This window comes from Cyprinodon variegatus, unplaced genomic scaffold (assembly GCF_000732505.1).
Source record: "Cyprinodon variegatus isolate N-32 unplaced genomic scaffold, C_variegatus-1.0 Scaffold384, whole genome shotgun sequence".
Classification (NCBI taxonomy): domain Eukaryota; kingdom Metazoa; phylum Chordata; class Actinopteri; order Cyprinodontiformes; family Cyprinodontidae; genus Cyprinodon; species Cyprinodon variegatus.
In genome coordinates this window covers 36,117-57,443 of record NW_015150837.1, presented here as the reverse complement: position 1 = coordinate 57,443, position 21,327 = coordinate 36,117, and the positions used below count along the sequence as shown (strand labels likewise).

The following is a 21,327-nucleotide window of genomic DNA, read 5'->3' as shown; positions in this document are numbered from 1 at the left end:
CATTCTTTGATCTTTAAAGTAAGTGAGAGTTGAACTGCCACATCTGAGGGCTTTGAAAGTGTTTTTTCATCAGACCTTTACTTGAGAATGTTTGCTATGTTTATGTTATTAATCCTACTTATTTAATTCTGGCATCTTAGATTGCGAATAAAAAATAAAAAAAAAAGCATTGACAGTCACATACTTTTATTCATTTATAATTTTTGGATTTTATTTTCAAATTTTTGAAAAAGAAAAAAAATGGAAGTCCCCATCAATTTTCCCCTTGACCTGTTAGGTTAGCTGGCTTCTCTAAATTGCTTTGTTTTTTTTTAGGTCTGTTTGGGAGCAAACACAAACTTCAGCACTAAAGGCTCAGATACAGTATCTGTATATCTGTCAATAAAATGTATTATGTTTAAATCTATATATGATCAGATTTGTTTTGTAAGAAACTTGCATTTTACAAATGATCTCCTTTATGAGTACTAAGCCCCTTTTTTCTATAGTTGCATTTAGTTTCCTAGAATACGTTTCTAACCCTTAGACCCTCTGTTACTTAAAGACAGCTTTTTCCCCATGACTAGAAAACAACTCCTACAGGAACACAAGCCGCTCTCTACTAGTCCAATAATCGGACATTACACCGTCATTGCACTATTTATGCAATGTACTGTATTTAAACAACATTCCTGTCACTACATCTAACTGAGCTTAATGCTGCTTAAAACACATGATGCCCATGGACATGTTTCTGTATCTTTTACAATTACAAGAAAGTTTTTCCTTCTTTGTCACATTTTGTGGTTTTTAAAAACTGAGAGTGCTTTATATTTGATCAGGCAACAGTTTCTAGAAGGTCTTTTTTTTGTAGATAGATTTTTTTTGGCATTTGGAGACTACGGTACAATATTTGGCCATTACTTGCAATAGGATTGTTTGTAAACTAATAATCTTCAACAAACCTTTAAGGTCATCCAAAACCAGCTGGACTCAGAGGATTTTTATTTTATTTGGCTGAATTTCAAAGCAATTTGCTCATCTTAATTGTACTTAAAATGAACAACTGGGTTTCAGACGTATTGTTGTATTTTTAACTTTTTTTCACCTCTTGCAACGCATCAATGATAAAAAAATCTTTCACTGGAGCAAAGTGGAACTAAATTTATATTCCCTTTTTGTTTGCACAAAATTAGTGAAGAAAGCAGGTTCTGCTGATGATTTGTGTTTATACATATCACCGGCCACTTTATAAGGTACCCCATGCTAGTAACGGGTTGGACCCCCTTTTGCCTTCAGAACTGCCTCAATTCTTCGTGGCATAGATTCAACAAGGTGCTGGAAGCATTCCTCAGGGAGTTTGGTCCATATTGACATGATGGCATCACACATTTGCCGCAGATTTGTCGGCTGCACATCCATGATGCGAATCTCCCGTTCCACCACATCCCAAAGATGCTCTATTGGATTGAGATCTGGTGACTGTGGAGGCCATTTGAGTACAGTGAACTCATTGTCATGTTCAAGAAACCAGTCTGAGATGATTCCAGCTTTATGACATGGCGCATTATCCTGCTGAAAGAAGGCATCAGAAGTTGGGTACATTGTGGTCATAAAGGGATGGACATGGTCAGCAACAATACTCAGGTAGGCTGTGGCGTTGCAACGATGCTCAATTGGTACCAAGGGGCCCAAAGAGTGCCAAGAAAATATTCCCCACACCATGACACCACCACCACCAGCCTGAACCATTGATACAAGGCAGCATGGATCCATGCTTTCATGTTGTAGACGCCAAATTCTGACCCTACCATCCGAATGTCGCAGCAGAAATCGAGACTCATCAGACCAGGCAACGTTTTTCCAATCTTCTATTGTCCAATTTCGATGAGCTTGTGCAAATTGTAGCCTCAGTTTCCTGTTCTTAGCTGAAAGGAGTGGCACCCGGTGTGGTCTTCTGCTGCTGTAGCCCATCTGCCTCAAAGTTCGACGTACTGTGCGTTCAGAGATGCTCTTCTGCCCACCTTGGTTGTAACGGGTGGTTATCTGAGTCACTGTTGCCCTTCTATCAGCTCGAACCAGTCTGGCCATTCTCCTCTGACCTCTGGCATCAACAAGGCATTTCCGCCCACAGAACTGCCGCTCACTGGATGTTTTTTCTTTTTCGGACCATTCTCTGTAAACCCTAGAGATGGTTGTGCGTGAAAATCCCAGTAGATCAGCAGTTTCTGAAATACTCAGACCAGCCCTTCTGGCACCAACAATCATGCGTGTTTCAAAGTCACTCAAATCACCTTTCTTCCCCATACTGATGCTCGGTTTGAACTGCAGGAGATTGTCTTGACCATGTCTACATGCATAAATGCACTGAGTTGCCGCCATGTGATTGGCTGCTTAGAAATTAAGTGTTAACGAGCAGTTGGACAGGTGTACCTAATAAAGTGGTATATATCTATATATATATATATATATATCTATATATATATATAGATATATATCTATATATATATATATATATATATATATATAGATATAGATAGATAGACCTTTATTAGATTCCCAAATTGCTCTTTGTTAAAAAACTTCACCTGACACCAACCAATCAGTAGATCATCCTAACCCCTGCAGCGTGATGTACCTTTGTCTCCAGCAGATTAAAGTTACCCTGCCAAACTTAAAATAAGTTCTGCACAAGTCACCCCAGCAACAGCTCAACCCACGGAGCAGCCTCCACTCCGCTGTCAGGGAAGTCAGGAAGTTTTAGTTGCAATGTTTCATGAAACAGAACATTCTTCCTTGTGTTTCCGATGACTTTAGCTGAAGCTGTGAGGCAGAGTTAATTTCATAGTTTCTTTATTCTTTAATCAGTGTTTAACAAGTCATTTTCAGTCTGCTGTCCTGTTTAGAATACAGTGCAACCATAACAAGACATTAGTTGCTATACCTGCCTATTGTTTGCATGTCAGTGTCACACCGACACGGCAGATAAAGAAAAGCTTTAACACAGCAGGCAGATCTGCTGCTGCATAAATTCTCATTGTTAGTATCAGTAACGAGGCAGTCATTCACTCCTTTAGAGTTAAACACAGAAACTGGAATGCAGGGCTTCTGCTAATTAAGTACTTGGCCCCACCACACACACACGGACACACACTAACAGACTAAGCAGTCTGATGTCTTCTACCTGCCTGCTGCCCTGGCAACACTAAAGGCCTTTAAAGGCGATCCAGAAGAACTTCAAAGTCAAAGCAAGACCACACGCAGGTGTGTGTGTGTATGAGTATGAGGGGATGGATGGTGAAATTAAACAAGTTGAGCTGCTTAAGATGCCTCCTATGTGCCAGACGCTGCCTGGTATGTGTTTTTCTCGGATTTATACTGCTGTTAAATTCATGAAAACACAACCTGTTTGCTGTTTTTATAGGTATATATGTTGTTATTATGAAAGAACAGCACCTTGTCTCGCAGTGCAAACAGACACGGCTGCATCAAATTTATGCCAAGTCTTTGTTACTATGGCAACAACAACAACAAAGAAGTTTCTTTCCCATCCCTGACTTCTGTGCACCTTAGATCATTACAGGGCATTAGCATAGAGATGGAGAGGTGCACCGCAGAGGGAGGGAAGGTTGTGCATAAAGAGGGGGAGGCTCACCTGCTTTTGCTACAATGACCTGAAAAAAACCCTGTTTTAAAACAACTAAAAGACACCTGTCAGGTAAAAGTAGGGGGGGGAAAAACTGCATTCATTTTAGTTTAATTCTGCTTCTCTCTCTTTTTTTTTTTCTAATCTTTGTGTTTTCCTTTTTGGCACTTGTTACCAGGTTGGCCTTATCAAAACGATGCATCTACCTATCAGGTTTTCTGTGGAGTCCCTCTGAAATCTAACAGTTAAAAAGACTTCACTACTTTATCTATGGAAAAATAATAAGGTTATTTCTTAAATGTGTTTTTTTTTTAATGTTCCCTCTTTTACTTAAATCCAGGTTGTGCTTAGAAAAAAAAAAGAGTTTTTCTTATTTTATTCCCATAAGTTTATAAAAAGTGCTTTGTTTTAAAAACAGGGTTTCCCCTAGTGTGCTAAAACCTGCTGGAACAGATAATCAGATTAATCCAGATGAATCAATTATTGAAATAATCTTAAGTAATTGATTAATGATTGGCTTGATTATAGAGACTCTAAAACATGCCTTTAGCTGAAAGAGCGACCTGCTCAACACAGATGAGCTCTATACAAAACTCTTCAAAAGGCAAAGTTTTACCTTGGAAGTTGTGTGTATAATCTTCTTAAAGGAACCTTCTGCCATTTGAGTATTAATTAGAAAAGAGAATCAGATAGAATAGAAATAGAATAGAAAATCCCTTTATTGTCCCACGATGCAGAAATTCTTGTCAATAGATTAGCAAAATACGGTAATCGTTATTTCAGTGCTATGCAGTGATTTGCCAGTTTTTGCATTATAATGATATGATTAGATTTTTTTTTAAGATGTGCCTGTAACATAAGAAGTTGTTGAAGTTCGGTGAACTGGGTGCAAAACGTCTGGATTCAGCTGCCGAAGTAATAAAGCACCAGCTTAACTGGTAAACATGTATTATTCTATCCTTCTCTCCTTCCTTGTCTCAATCTTCATTTTCTCCCTTTTCCATCATGTTTCCTCCCTTCATCCCTTTTCTTTCCAACTGCTACGCATCCATAGAAATTTAGTATTTTTGTGTTTTAAAATTGTCAAATTTAAGTGATAATTTTTTTTATTTGACCCTTATATAGAAAATGTGCGATGAAAATGTTTTGAAGCTGTATTGTATTTTTTCTCCAGTTGCAAACTTAGTGAAACATGCATATGTGTGTGTATGTGTGTGTCTCATTGTTCTCAGCATGCCAACAAGTATCAAGCAAAGCTCTCTGGTCCAGCAAGGGATCACAAGTATCTAAGCAACCCCAGTTAATGTTCAGGTGCAGGAGCAGGTGGAGGTATGGATCCTGAATAATAAAAAGGTTAACCAGAGCTCAATAGTTTTTCCCCTTGGCAACTGCATAAAAAGAGGTTTGGGGGATGGGTTAAACATCAGTTCAATACCAAGAGCTGCAAAAGGTAAACTCTGAGTTTCCTAACTGGGCTGTACAGTATGGTGGGAAAAGCATTTTGTTTGAGGATAGTTTTCAGTGAAAAAACGCCTTCATCAGCATGTTCATGACGAATGAATTTAAAGCTTAAATTTAAAGCATTTTATGTTAAAGCCTTTCCTCCTCTCTTATTTTAGAAATCTTGAATTTTGAATTCCTATTTTTTTTTTCCTCCAGCGTTTTCATTGTTGCTCCTTATTTTAGCCTACAGTTTTACATCCAATCAGATATCTGGGTTCCAGCTCACATATATGGCAAAAACTTTTGCTCAGCATTTAGTTTTTTCCGTTAAGAAAAAAAGCAAAGAATTACATTTTAAATTTCTATGCATAAGTATCTTGTTCAGATTGCAATAGTTGATGATTAAAATTTCTAAACATTGTGTTTTTTTTCAAAGGTTAAAGTTTGATTTTTGGAACAAAAAAGAAAAAAAACATAATTTTTTGTAGCTCTAGTTTATTTCTTAGTACAATAGTTTATTATAGGCTTAACTATGCGTGTATTTGTTTTTTTTCTTTACAATAAAACTGGAACGCTAAACTGGCTCATCTGGACATTTTATTGTTTTAGTTGTTTTCTTTCCCATATTTTTCATATTTCCCTTTTTTTTCTGGTTGTGTTCTGACCCACAGACTCAAGCATATTAGCCAAAACAAAGAGGATTGCAAAATACAAATACTATATCAAATTTGTTGGCTATTAATGTTACAAAAGTCACAAATTCCCAGATGGGATGCCAGTAATGTGTTCAGCCTGGTACTGATGGCAATGCCCAGGCTGCTAAAGGTCAGCAATTGAAGCATTAGATTCATAGAGTGATGGATGAGTGTGTGTTTTTTTATGTTTGTTTATGCATTTAGCATACACATTTATCCAAAGTGACTTACAAAGTAGGCATTAGCTTGAAGGACGCACACTTGCAGCTCATCCCCCTGCATCCTTCTGTGGTGATTCATGCTCATGTGCCTGGACTATGTACAATTACATGTATTAAATGCACCAAAACACATTTTTATAGCCTTTCTGTGCTAAAAAACATGTCTTTTCCTAATTTTTTTCTGAGAAACTGAATTTTTATGTAATGTAAGCAAGGGTGTAACTTTGTTATGAAAGCTGGTTGGGACGACCGGGCGGTGGCTGATGGACCTACAGTTACGCTTTCAGGTTTTTGTATTTTCCAAAAATGAGCACAAAAATATATTTATTTAATGCTTTCCTATTGTTGATATTGATATTTATATCTATTTATAGTTATTGATATTTATATCTATTGATAGTTAGAAAGATGCCTTTTAGTGTATTATATATATATATAGGGCCCAAAAACATGAATGTATATAAAAAAAAACAAAAAAACAAATAACAGCCGTTTCCAATGCCAAAATTGATATATCATGCATCCCTACTGTAGAAGTACATTTTCAATTCCATCCATCCATAAAAATATGGATATGCTGCATTTTAAATATAGCATGGCATATTTTTTTTCTGGTAACCTTTGTGGTAAACTTGGAGATATATTTCATTGCGTGTTGGATATCCCAGTAAATCTGTTTCACCTTTAAATCTGCAGCTCTCCCTACTTCTCTCTGTGCTCTGTTTAAAAAGATTTAGGAACCTCTTTATTAATATAATGATGCCAGAAGCAACATTTTAAGATATGTAGAAGCTCTGCATATCTTAAAAAAAAAAAAAAAAAAGTTTTCTCAAGCTTCTTGCATTATAATACTAACTTGCATAAACTCACAATTTTTTTGCCCTTTTTAGCTGAAAAAGCTCTGTATGTCAAACTAACAAACTCCTCTCCTAACTTTCTCTTAATTATCCAAGTATCTGCTGGTTAATATTCACTTGGTGCTGCTGTGTTTCTCGCCTTCAACCACATAGCTTCTTTGTACACAATCTAATGTGGCGGCAAATCAGATGTCTCAAAGCGACAGATCCGATGATGTTACACCGAGAACCGGGACACTGGAGCAGCACGAGAGAGGGGAAAAACAAACACGGACTCAAAACGCTTTGTAGCTGTACCCAACCTCTGTTACCTTTGGCTAAAATAAATAAGCCGAAAGGGGGAAAAAAAAGCGGAAATTATTGCCGGTGAATGTCCCCACCAGTCCTTTAGCAAGTTACGCCTCTGAATGTAAGCCATAATCACCAAAACTGACAAATATATCACTGTGCATAAAGGACCTCTATGCTCTATGATGTCGAAACAAACGAAGAGGAAGGAAAACTGTTTTACTCTCATGAAACCAAATTTTCTATCTTTCTGTCCCAATACTGTCTGCTAGATGAGAGGATATATCAAGTGCATAGTTTTTTTTTTCCCTGAAAAAAATCTTTCTTTAAAAATGACCCAAAAAAAAAGAATGAAAAGGGGTTTGAATTGACTTTTTGAAAGGAGGTTACACGCACCATGTAAAACACTGGTGTCATTTCCAGCTTGGATGGCAGAGTGCCGGATCCCAAGGAAACACTTTCCAGAGATGAATTGAAATGTCATCTGTCACATCCGCCCGTGTTTGAGTAAAGCCCCTTCTCTCTCTTAAGCTCCCCCGCTTTTACAACATGTACTATTTTTGACCTGCATTGAAATACAGTCTTGAATAAGGTCTGAAATATTTCTGCGTTGGTACCAGAGAAAAGTTTGAATTGCTAAAGTCCAAGTGCACAGAAGTTAAACGTAATAGTTTTCTGTAACAAAAGACAGAGAGCAATAGAAAAATAAAACTTAAATATGCCATTAAAGGCTTTAATCGGTTAAAGAACCTGGCACCAGTACCAAACTGTTCCATCCAAGCACCCAGATGAGCGTAATATAAGAGATGCATCCTTCTTACACACTGTGACCATTTTATTCCACTAGTTTAGAGGTGCAATGCTTTCAACAAACAGGCCACATGTGTAGGCAGCATTAAAACCATCCAGCTCTCCATTCTGCTCTCTCAACTTGTTCTGTTTTTAATATTTTCTCACCCTTGTATCGCCTCTCTTTTGTGTTCGCTTATTTGTGGTCTGTCTCTCATTCTCTGCTTGTTTCAGTCTTCTTTTTTTCCTCCTCTCCCTCTTTCTCTGGGTTTCTCTGGGGATGTGGATGAAAACCAAGCCTGTTTTATTCTTTCTTCAGAGGGTGCTGAATATTTCAGTTTTGCATTTTCTCTCTTTTTATGTGCTCCCTCTTTTTATAATTTTTTTTTTTTTCCGGAGGCCCCTTTGATGTGTCCATGGATTCGTTATCATTCCGTTTGGATGAGCTCACAAACGCAGATGCGGGACGCTCTGCGTGCACTTCCATACAGACACACACACACACACACATAGAAATTGCATGCACACACTCTGGCTCTTTTTATGCAGCAGACCAGAGGCATCCATATGCAGGCTTCCATTCAGGTCTGCTTGCCAGTTGTTTCCATGTTCTGCTCCACCCACATGGCTCCATACCATTCTTAAATGATCTGTTTACACTGGGAAATAAAAGGACCTTTGCAGAAGCATTCAGGTTTATTGTTGTGTTCTTATGTTTCCTTTAAGCTAAGGTATGGAATGTTTCTTCTAGGTCTGGATAGGCATGGAAAAATAATGCATACCATTTCAGTGTATAAACTTTTATTTGCTAAATAAAATGTTCTCCTTTCCTCTTCCTTTTGTCTTTCCATCCATCCTTTCTTCCTCATCTCTTTCTTTTAATTCTTCCATCTTGCTTTGTCATTCCTTCAATGTGTCCTGTTTATGTCCTGCCATGATGCTTCCATCCTCCTGTCCTTCCTTCCTTATTTCCATTGTCTGACAGCCCTTTTTTTATTTTCCTCAGACCTCACCTTGAATATTTCTTTTATTGTCTCCAAACTAATTTTTTCTTATGTCCCTTATTTCCCTCCATATGTTCTTCCTTTTACCATTTGTTTCATTTCTTGTCATTCCATCCCTATTTTAATCAGCTCTCTTCTTCTATTTTGGTTCCTTTTTCTTTACTTTATTGTGTCCTTAATGCTTCTTTCTGTGTCCTTCCTATTTGTGTCCTACCCACTTTCTTTCTTGTCTTTTCTTATTTCATTGTCTCCATCCACCCTTCTTTGACTCCTTTCATTTTGTGTTCTTTCTACCTTTTGTGTTCTACCATCATCCTTCAGTCTTTCCTTCATTTTGTGTCCTCCCTCCATTCCCTTATGTTGTTCTTACATCCTTTTGTTTCCTCTCCTTTCTAACTTTTTTCTCCTCCTTTTCCCCTTGACCATGTTCTTTGTTGCATTATTTCTTTGTTGTCTCTCATTCCTTATTTCCTTCCTTTCTAATTGCCTTCCTCTGATTTTCTCCTTATTCCATCAATTGGCCATGCCCTTCCCAGTCCTTGTCTCTACTCTCATAGTTCCCTCATCTCTTATCCCCTTCTTCCACTTCTTTTCTCTCCATCCTTATTTTCTTCTCATTTGTCCTTTATTCCAGCATTGCCCATGTTCTTCCTTTCTTTCTTGTGTCCTTCTTTTCTTTTTTTTCTTTCTTATCATTTGTCCTTTTCTTTCTTGGTCCTTTTTAGTGGCTTGTGTCCTTCCTTCACTTTATTCTTTTATCGTTTCCTTCTCTTTCTACCTTCAGTCTTTCCTTCATTGTTGTGTCCATCATGTCCTCTATTGCCTAGCTTCTTTATTCACTTTATTTTATCCTTCTGTCCCCTTTCTTTTATCTCTCCATCCTCACTTCTCCTTGTTTCTTTTGTGCCCCTGCTGCCTGTTTAACAGTTTTTACAGTATTTATATCCCACATGCCAAACCAAACAAATGGACATGGCGCAATAGGAACTGGCATAATTTTCTATTAGTATTATTTTGTTACATATTAGATGGCATACACTAACAAAGATGGCTGAATCGCAAAAGCTCCTTCACCTAAATCAGCTACAATCCCTGCTCCCTCCTTTAAAACAGCTGCTGAGGAATGAGAGGACTTCCTCTTTAGAGAAGGCACGTCTTTAATTTAAGCTTCCTCTCCTTCCACTTTCCTGACCAGATATCCATTTAAAGCCGACCAGGCCGCCCTGGCGCTGCCACCCCTCTGCTCCTCTGTCCCTCTCCACTACTTCTTGCCAGCCCACCCTGATTCCCTTTTTTCCTTTTCCTCATCGCTCTGCTCTGTCATTGATGGTGACACGCTGTCTGCCACTTCGGTGACCACACACATTCTCACAGTCATTTCTTTACATCCTCGTACTGTAAGTTTCATTTTAAAGTTAGCTGCGGTGGATTCTTTTCCTCCTTTTTCCCTCTGTAGCTGAGGAGCTGTAAGCCTAGCAGCTAGTTCCAACATAGCTGTAGAGCTTTCTTTGAGTTGAGTTGTGAATCTCAGAGAGAGTTTGAGACTGTGCCTTATGAACAAAGATCCATGCACCCTTGCATGCACACACCCATAGACCCGCATGAATTCTCTCTCCTCTCTCAAGTGAAGCACACACACAAATTCTCATCTTTTTTTATTTGCAATTCTTTGGAAGTTAGCTATTTCTGTGACATCCTCTCTGTTTCCTGTTCTCCTTTCTCTTTCCTTCTTAGCCTCTCGCCACAAATACTTTTGTGTCTGACTGAGTCCGAGAGGCAGTCATGCAGCGAGTTTGATTAATAATTACAGAGTACACAAAAACGGGAAAGGAAAAAAACGGCCTCTTTGTTGTTTGATGTCCAACATGAGAGAAACCAAAATTACTAAGAGACAGAACGCTTTAAAGAGGAGAGAAAGCCTGCACATTCCTTTCTGAATCCGGCGCTTTTGTTCTTGGTCTGTGTTGTTAGTTTCATTCTGTTACTGTTTATGCTTTACCATTGCTTTTATATTTGGAAAACATTCATTTCTTTAAAAACTTTGTTTTCTACATAGGGGCACATTGGATTTTTTCCTGCATACTTTTAATGTCACAGTACCTTGTAAAGGTATTCCACCCATTTTGTCACATTACTACCGCATTGTTCCACTTCTTTATATTTCGTTATTGGCTATACAAATTAAAATCATAAAATTGCAGCTTGCATCTGTATTAAGCTTCCTTAAGGCAACACTGTGTAAGTTGTAGGCACTAGAGACAATAGACCTAATAGCAGACCCATATGGACCAGCAGATTGAGAAGTGATGGACTTGCCTGTTAAAAAAGGACACACTCACCTGTCTAGATTAAATCCTACACCAAAGAACCAACAAATATAATTAAGAGATATATTATTAAAGAGAAAATGACTGCCCTATGTGGCCAAAACCTAAAACTACAGCACTTCTCTGCTCATTCACCTAGCTTGCCGAATTTTTTTTCTACTTTTTTCTACCTTACGTGGAGGTGCCATTAGGGTCTGAGTTGAGCTGGATGCGGTTGCTTCTGAGTATTCATCTTGAATATAAGGCTTCAATTGTTTGATAGGTCAGACTCATTTAACATCAATGACGAACTTCTGACCCAAAGTCAATTCAGTGAAAATAGGCTGCAGGCTGATAGATGCATTTGCACTGAAATACTGAGGTGTCATTCTGCTCATCAAACCATGTTTTAGTAAAAGATTGTCAAATAAAAGAGGTTTTTTAAAGATATGTTTTAGTCCCTTTTCGTGGTTCAGTCAAATTCAGGTGCTGAACTATGTCGTCGATATTGCTCTGTTCTTCCTGGAGATATTCCAGAAGAAGAAGATTCTGTTGTAAGCCCGACAGCAGGGTGAGTAGCATGAGCAGCAACCATTCAACACAGTACGGCGCCATTGTTGTTGGGATACTGTGTCGCGAATGCGTGTTTAGAGGCGACGCTATGACGCATGCGTGTAAGAAAAAAAATGTGGTTAGAGCTTAAAGATGGAACCGCAAAAACTGTGTTTCAAAATCTTCCCACTCTGAAGGCTTAATAAAAAAAAGATCGTTTACAAACCCTCGAAAAAATACAAAAACCGCGTGTTTTGGTGAAGCGGCGAAGGCCGGGCACATCTAGCAGCGATCAGCTGCGAAGGCACAGTGCTCTCTCACCAGTTCCACATCCAGTGGAACAAGGGGGTTAGTTCTCCACCCTATACAGCTTTTGCAAGGAGATCAAAGTGTTCGGTTCTGGTCACATGTGTTCCCTACATGGCTAGTAGCACATTACAAACATAACCCTTATAAAACTTAAAGAGTTTTTTTTTTTTTTTTTGTCTGTATAATTTCCTCCTAAAAGTGAAAAGTAAACGATATTAAGAACGTTCTAACCATGTGACACAGTGGATAATTAACACCCTGTCTTCAGTATAAGCTGAATGAATGGCTTAAATTATCTCCCAACTAGCATTGATTTAAATTGGACTCAAAACTTTCCATCTGGAGGAACAATGAGCTGTGAAACATGAGCAGTATATTTTCAACCCCCTTTTTTTTGTTTTCAAATTACGCAAAAGAAAAAAAAATGTATCTGATTGTGAGAGCAATGAGCTGGCGTGGAATACATCTCCCACTTTATTTTATCTTTTTTTTTTCTTTTTGCTTGGTTAGATAGGCTTACCTGAGGGTTTGTCTTGGAGTGGTGTAATAGTATTTGTAGTAGATATCACAATGACAATATTGCATTTTACCAGCTGTAATTCTTTCAAAAATGGGACCTAATAGATGCAGCTTTCACCCTCCAAACCTGACCGACTGTACAAGTTCACCCTGCATTTTATTTTATTTTTTACGCTCCTGATCTTAATGTAGACTGTGTCTCATTACAGGTTTGTAAAAATGTTTCACTAACTTTAATTTGATGCCTTTGCATTTTATTTAGCATACATTTTGCAAGGAGCCCTACTTCTGGTCTGCAGCAGAAAGGTTCAATATTTCTGCAGAAATGTGGGTTAATTGAAGGGTTGGAATTGACTATAGGTCTAGTTGCGAGCATTTCAGCTCTGTGACTGACTGATCAGTCAAGGGTGCATCCTGTCGATTGCTCCGATGTCAGCCGGGGTAAAGTTAACCCCCCCTCCCACTCTTTTACAATCCATGGAGGAGGGGAGGGATGTTGGAATAGATGACTGGATACAAAAATAAATCACCTTCCATTCCAACCTTCACATCTACCTCTGTCATCCATCCGTCTATCCATCCACCTCATCTCCCCCTGTGTTATTGAGCTTGACAGCTGCTCACTTGCTCCTGTATGTGATTTGGAGGCTGGGCATCCTGGCTGCACTCTGACAGGTCTCAGTGCGATGCTGTCCCCCTCAGTCTGCCTGTCAATACTTTCCTTCTCACAACTCTGTGCCCTGACATTTGGCAGCAGTAACAGCCAACCAGCTTGGAAGACACACATGTTTATGAAACAAGTGAAAGATAATGCAGTACGCATTTATTACAGAATACATTTTACACAATTTACATAAAACTTTAAATGTAACAAATCTGTTATGAAGAAGACGAAGGACATTTATTAAAAACCCTAACAGGATTGAGTCTCCTGCCATAACGGTTGGTTTGTGCCAGTAATCATATTTGCATGGCTGATAACTAATATTTTGTTTTGAATTAGCGAGGCTTAATCAGAATTTTGTAAAGCAGGTACAGTAAGGATCTCATGATAAATAACCTATACAGGGTATTTATGGGTAGGGCTATAGATCAAATCCTCTTTGTCTTAGATCCAGTAAATATTATGACAGTTTTTTTCTAAATCTTTCTGGCCAAATTTTGGAAAGTTAGTTTTCCAACGAAATCTAATAGTAAACTGCTCTTTGTTATCTTTCATTTTAATGGCAGAATTAGGATTTATGTCATTTTTCTTGCTATCTCGATACTCCTTTCTGCAAACCAACAACCTTTTGCATCACAATTTATACCCTGATATGGAGTCAGTATATACTTTAGTTTTGTACATTTTCCCTCCTCTTTTCTGCAGCTGAAAGTCTTTGCTCGAGTGAACTGTATTCATTCCTTTGTTCTTATGCTTGCTTTGAAGGGAGATGGAGAGCCAGCTGGACAGGGCGAGACAGAGCCAAAGACAGCAGATCCAGCAGGCCGATTTGGCACTGGAGCAGTTCAAGAAACAGGTGGAGCTCAGCTCTGAGAAGGCCTATGCTGACATGAAACTCCAGGTCTGAATAAAACTATTAAATCAAAAACTATACATCTTTGCACATGTAGAAAATCAGCAATGCTTATTGAAGGGCAGAATTGATTGGCATCCTTGATGAAAACGTGGGAGAAAAGCAGCCTAAAAGAATTTGCCTTTTTTCTATACTTTACATTTTTAAGTTATGAGAACCTTCATCACATACAGACTGCTGATTGGTTTGGTATGTTAAGAAGACCCAAAGGAGGGGTCACCAAGTCTCCATATCAACCATTAGTGGATATTTGTGCCAACTAATTATTTTGATGTTTACTTATTTACTGTGACTTTAACCAGAACTGTTTCATTGGTCAAATCTAACGAAAATGTGGTTTGCATTGCAACAAAGAATAAATACATGGAAAAGGACACAGTCCCTGCATAGGTGTTGTTGGATCTATGGTGTTACAGGTTTCTTTCTTTTCCAAAGGCCCAGGGGACCTGTTTGTTTTGATAAGATTTTTTTTAAGGTGACAGTGATATTTAAATAAAATATATGACATGACAGTTCACCAGTTAGAAAAAACAGAATTAGCCAAAGGCTCTTTATATTTCTGTATAAAGGCAGCAGCGTCACACAGTAAGGACACAAGTTTAAACTAGACAGATCCTGACATCAAAACATTGCTGCTATTAAAAGAATAGGCAATGTAGTACACAACATACATTGAAGACATAAAGATACAGCACAATTTAGTTTTAGTGTTGACAATTTTATATATATCTAGATTTTTTGAATGTTTTAAATGCACTGTTAGAGTTCAAGTAGCACAAAAAGTTAGCTTGTTGCCTGGGTATGGAAATATCACTAAATCAGTACAGACATGTGTCTTTACACAGAAAATGTATATTTTTGTTGCCATATCAACCTCCAAGTAGCATCCTTGAGGAAATCAGGTAGGTGAGCTATAAAAAAGACAGAATTAGACAAAAAGCAGCACTTTGGAAGATCTACAAAGCTCTGGTCATCTCTCTGTAGAACATTAGGCATTGGACTGTGAGCCAAACTGAAGCACTGGCAGAAAGGAACCGATGTTTGTGGAACCTTTATTTTTGTTAATAGATATATGTCTATTTTTTTTGTTATACTTATTTTTTTTCCTTCATCTATGCAGGAAAATGACGGGTTGGCTGTTTTCAAATGTTCCCATGTTAACTTAATGTTGCAGCAGTAAAAAGATGAATATTGCTGAACAGAGTTTTTACACATCTTCACCAGCTGCGCCAATAAATGTGGCCAGTTGTGGAAGTCTTATTACAGCTTGGCTTAATTATTTCATTCTGTGCATTTATACAAACACACATCTCTGCAGTAAAATTGTTAAATTCTCCTCACCTTTTAACAGCTTTACACAAGAACAAAAATCTATATGGAAGTGCCAAGAACATAATCACCCTTGGGCCCTTTGCCTGAATAAGTGAAATGAAATAAAATCCTGCTCATTCATCTTTAATTTCTCCCCTAACGCTTAATAACCTCACAGGTTGTAAGTGGGCAGGACACCGGGCGCCCCGGTTCCAGTGGAGAATGGGCCGCCGCTATAAGCAGATAGACTAATTACTCTGGCAGCGGAGCCTCACCATCAGCAGCTGGCGCTGCGTGGGCTGCAGCTTATTGGAAAAGTTTCCTAATCAATATGCACTCTGTGTACAACTTGTGATGCAGTCTATAGCTATAGGCGTTTTCTTTTTGTTGAACAAGTCTAGCTGTGCTGTGTGTGGTCCTAAATGTTTCAAAGTGCTCCATGTTAAAGAGATTTGCAAGTTTTAAGTTGCTGATTGGTGAAGTTTTAAACTCAGTCGGTGCGTTCGGGGGCACACAGGGTGTAGGAATATGAGAGATTGTGTGGGTGTCGAGTTTATGCACGAATCTGGGCTCAAGAAACAGCCTTTGTTTCCTAAGACTTAATTTAAAGAAATTAATTATGCCATCATTTCTTTCCCTCTCGTTTTGTAAAGTAGCACTGGATGAATTCATATGAAAGGAGTTTTTTTTTGTTTTTTTTCTGAAGGATTGCTTCAACATGAGTATTTTTAAATGCATGCACTGGAAGACTTGTTATTTTTTCCTCTCCTCTTAAATGCAGCACTTTCCCTTCTCCTTCTGCTGCTCTCATCCTTCCATCCTCTAGCTCATTCCTTCTTTTCCCATTGTGCCCCTGGCATCCCGATCTTCAATCTGACTTTATCCTCAGCCCACATCAAAGCCGTGGGAGCACTGAGCAGTCTCCTCTGCATCCCTGTCATCTTCTCTCCCTCGTTCGCTCTTTCCTCCTCTTCCTCCTCCCCACACCGCTTGTGCATCCTTCTGCTAAGGCTTTAATGTTGTGGAAAGTACTTCAAACGAATTTTTTTTTTTTTACTCTTTTCTCATCCTCTTGTCATTTCTTTCATCGTCTTTGCTGTCTCTTTTTGCAGATGGTGTGATATCTAAATAGATTATCTGTGTCACTCCTTTCTCTGTTTTAGAAAGGAAATCAGCCGTTTGTATTTAGACTGCAGTTAAAGGGAAGATTCTGTCCTAATTTGGGGGAAGAAGAAGCATCTTTGGATGGAATCAAAACTATGCTGAGATTAGAGTTCAAAGACATTTTAAAATCCTTAACAGATTAATAAAAAACACTTTAAGGAGGATTTTGCAGGTCTTACAGACAGCATAACTGAGATATTTCTGTACATTTCATCTTCTGTTGTTACTTTTCATCACCTGAACAAAAGTATGAAATCTCCCGGCTGTGAGGAAGGTAAAATAAAAGGACAGTCTTAGATTTATTCCACACGGTTTAATGTTGAACCTGGTTACCATTCATAAATCAAGCTCTCATTACTTCGTCAATAAAATACAAACTTTCTGTTGAGAAATCTCTATTACATAATAAAAGAAGCATCAAAAGGCCTCTGTCAAATTCTTGGGATTTAGAGAAAGTTTTTCTTTTTAAATTATTGAACAGTTAAAGAAAGAATCATCAATTGCATTAATAATAATACGCTCCGCTTATTATTATTTACTACAATCTTGACATTGCAGATGGGCTAAAACAGAATAAAATATGCATTAGAGTAACAATATTCATGAATAGGGACATTGTTATTACAAAATAAAAATCTGAACAAAACATAAAACTGATAAACTTGTTAAAAATGTTTTTTGTTTTTTTTTTACTAACTTGGTTATTAGTTGCTGACAGGAAAGGTTTTAAGGCAAATTCTGGTTGTAGAATAGAGTGTTACTTAAAGGATATGTTTATAACAAGAAAAAAGATTGTATGTTTATTATTATCTATATAAATCAAACCTGGGGAGCTTATCAGGAGCCTGCAAATGATGGGAGAGTTCTGGGGCATAATTCCAGTTCTTATATCCAACTTTTAAGCTGAAGGATAAATCTAGAGAAGACAGTGATTTAAGGCCTGTATGACCAAAGTAACCAATGACATAGACTGCTTTCAAAAATTAGCTTTTATCACAGTCATCCCCTTTAAGAGGTGAACTTAATTTAAACAGCAATGGAACTTAAGCTGTGAAACATGCTGTAAAATATTCTTTTCCCACAAACCATTGAAATTGGACCAACTTTACGTTTGCGGTTGGTTTTTCGTTTTTATTAAAATTATTTTTTTATTATTCAACTTTTTTTGTTTTCCCTTTGAGGAGTTTTCCTTTTGCTTTAATTCCGGCCTTTTGGGGGCAGTGGGCTTAAATTGTTGGGCGTCTGGGGAGCAATCTGGGTTTAAGGATCTTTCACATAGAGCCAGAGTGGCAGTCTGTGGTAGTGGGTTTCAAACTCACAACCTCAGGATTCCAAGCCCTATGCTGTAACCACTAGGCCGCCACTCCCCTATGAGTAAACATCTAAGAACAAAAAGCGATGGATTGATCTCACACTGAGGTATGGAAGCCCAAGGAGTGGATTAGAGAATACAATCCAGATTATCTAAAAATGTAATCTTCATAAACCTCAAATTAGGTGAATTGATCAATTGTCTAGCCCCAATTACCTGGTCTGAATGGTGCTGTATATTACTCATAATGCTCCTAGCAGGCCTGTCCTTGTTTATCTGTTTAGATATGAGTCTTTTAGATTTTCATTTTTCTTTTTTTTATTAAAAGAAAAAATCCCTGCATTGCACAAAGACTGGACAGGTTTTTTTTTATTTAGAGGTCTAATGTCTTCAAAAGTAAGAAAGGTATAACTATAAAAGTTGTTTAAAATGGAGGATCTTACCTTTATAGCAAAAAGAGAGCAAACTGTGTATCCTTCATTCCAGTTCCCTCCTTGTTAAAAGCTTCCTCTCTAATCTTGTCTTATTTCGTTGCTCATCAGATTTCAGTTTGGTGTTTATGGTTGAACTAGAAAGCTTTTATTTTCTTACTCTTGTGTGGAGACTGTGATGGGGTTGGAGTTGTACTTGTTGCTGGTCTGTTGTGATCAATATTCACAAACCGTCGCCCCTGTTCTCAGCGGCGGAGAGTGAACAGAGTAGGCAGGTAAACAGGAGGGCATTATTTGTAGCACCCAGAGAGTTCGGCCACGATCAGTCTCTCATGAACTGGTTGATGGAGCAAATAGAGAAAACTGTTCTAATAACATGTAAAAAGGAAAAAAAAAATTAACCCCCATAATGCACCTTTAAAAACATCCTTGTTTTATTATTGATGTATTGATAATTTGGTGTTCATACTGCTTCTGCTTTTATTAGGTTGAGTAAACAATCAAGTTTTATTCTGTATCATGTTGGTAATTAAAGCTTTTTTAATGAAACATTAATTCAATTTTAAATCCAGGAGAAAAAAAAGATTTTAGAAATGCTTCTTTTGCATATGATAAAAAAAAATCGGATCATCAAATGAAATTTTTTGGGAGTTTTAAAGTTGAGAACTTAATGAATCTGCTTCCTATTAGTTGCAGTAAATTTTCAATGTCAGAATTTACATTAGAATTTTGATGGAATTTTATGATTTACTGTGAAAAGATTTAGACTTTTCTCTTTTATTGTTGCAATCTTGTTTCCCCCCAGATGGAGAAGGTAGAAGAGGACCTGATCCGCTCCAAAACCCTAAGAGAGAAACAGGCCAAGGAGTTCTCTCAGCAGCTTGATGCACTGAGACAGAAATACGAGCAGCAGGTTTGTATAAAGCTGGGACTCTCTGTTCCTGTTGCTTTTATTCCACATCGTAACATTCTCTATGTTATGAGTGAAAGTTTAGCCTGTCTAAGCTGACTTCTATTTAAAATACTCTCTTCCCTCGTTCCCATCTGTGCTACTTGTTATCTTTTATCAAACACTTTACATTAAGACTCAGTTTCTGCTCAGCAGGCATTTTAACTGTGGCCTTTTGAACACTAATGCAGGCAGCATGGGCGACGCATGCTTTCTCATTATATGTTTATGGTTCTTTCTCAGTTTAGGGACAAGGAATCATTATGAAAACACTCTGGCTGAAGTTGTGATGCTAGATTAAGTTAATCTACAGGACTGGATACTTTTCAGGAAGCGGATTCAATTATGTAAGGGAAGAAAAACACTTGAGACTAATTTAACATGCTTCACATACATGTTTGAATAACAAGCCTAAGCAGAGTTGTATAGTTACAGACCATAACAGCATTGACTAAATTTACTGTAAAACTTGATTAGGATCTATAACTTTTTATTGCTGTTTATGCTAGGACTGGACAATTAATTGCATTTTCAATTCAATCTAAATGGGAAATTATATTTCCAAATTGCAGAGGTAGTTTGGCCTTATTATTCTTTATAAGAGTAAGACACAACCTCCATCCAGTCCTTTAGGTGGTCTTGATGCGCTCAAAGTAGGATTGCAGCAGAAGGGAGGAAAGAGTTGCAGGTAGTGCTCAGATCCATGCATGCGACTTCTAAGTAAGCATTTTTTCTATGTAACAGAAAAATCTGCAACAATGGACAATGGAGCAATCAAGACCATAAAAACAATGGAAGCCTGGAGCAACCATTGGCCTCAGCATAACAGCAGAGAATAATCTCAGTTTTAGTTTAGAAAATATCTCAATTTTTATTTTTTTGGAAAAAATCGCCCAGCAGTATTTCATGCACTTAAAAAAGGAACCAATTGTATGTGTGCAGTTATTTACTGTAGGAAAGGTAATGTATTTTATACTTTTTTGTATTATTATTAGCAATCCCTAAAACTATATGTATAGGTATTAATCAAATCTCATTTTACTTGAGAGTTCTAAGAAATATTTAGGTTTTGATTTATAGAATTCAAATAACTTTTATGAATTAATGCCCTAGTTTATAAAAACATGTCTCACAAAAGTTGTGAAAATAGCAGATCTAGTTCAACACATCATTTGGTTAAAATAGCAGACAGACAAGCTGACAAAATTTACAATAAAGGAATGGTTTTAAACACAAGATTTCCATTCAAAAGCAAATTCTTCCTGATCTACTATGAAATATGCATTACGCAGAGATCAATAAAATCTTCATTGCTCCAAAAAAGCTAAAAACAAAAACATCTTTCTATGTTGGCAAGTTTGCCTTTATTTCTCAGAATGTGCCCCTTGGTTACTGCTGCTCAGGGTAGATTAAAGTAGATTACAATTCATAGGGGTCTGATATAAACAATTACACAAAGAACCTACATAATTGCTTTATAATGCCTTGACAATCCGGACGTAAAATTCAAGAGTATGTTAAAAAAAATGTTGAAATATTCAAAGGAAACATAGAAAATGTTTTAATGACAATACAAGGAAACATTTACCATTTATCATATTTAAATAGATAGAAACAAAAGCTGTGAGGGAGAAATATTCAAAGATCTATGTACCTTTTCATCTGGGTCTTTATCCAAAAATAAACGGTATGCAATGAAATATTTGCAGAATGTGCACCACTGCACAACAGATTATAGGTAAATGATGTATTTAAACATCTGACAGACCACCCCCTAACATTTTCAACCAGTCTCATCCCGTCAACGAAAACACACCCATGAGTCGTCATGCTTTCGTCAAAGATCCATGTTTAGGTCATCAGTTCTCATTATTGTCATGAAAAAAAGGAGCATCAACAGAATAATTTCGTCATTGTTGATAAAACAACACTGTTCGGTTGTAATCACTTACATGTTTTCTTAAATATGGGCACA

At 37.5% G+C, this 21,327-nt stretch overlaps 1 protein-coding gene across 1 annotated transcript in view; it reads left to right on the top strand.

The window, feature by feature from the left end:
• The window catches only part of cep112 (centrosomal protein 112kDa), a 108,272-nt gene that overhangs the window by 54,891 nt on the left and 32,054 nt on the right, over positions 1 to 21,327 (top strand). Inside the window, exons 17-18 of the mRNA XM_015387031.1 lie at positions 14,038 to 14,173; positions 19,209 to 19,316. Of these exons, the coding sequence (XP_015242517.1) occupies positions 14,038 to 14,173; positions 19,209 to 19,316 (244 nt within the window). The remainder of the gene's footprint in view (positions 1 to 14,037; positions 14,174 to 19,208; positions 19,317 to 21,327) is intronic.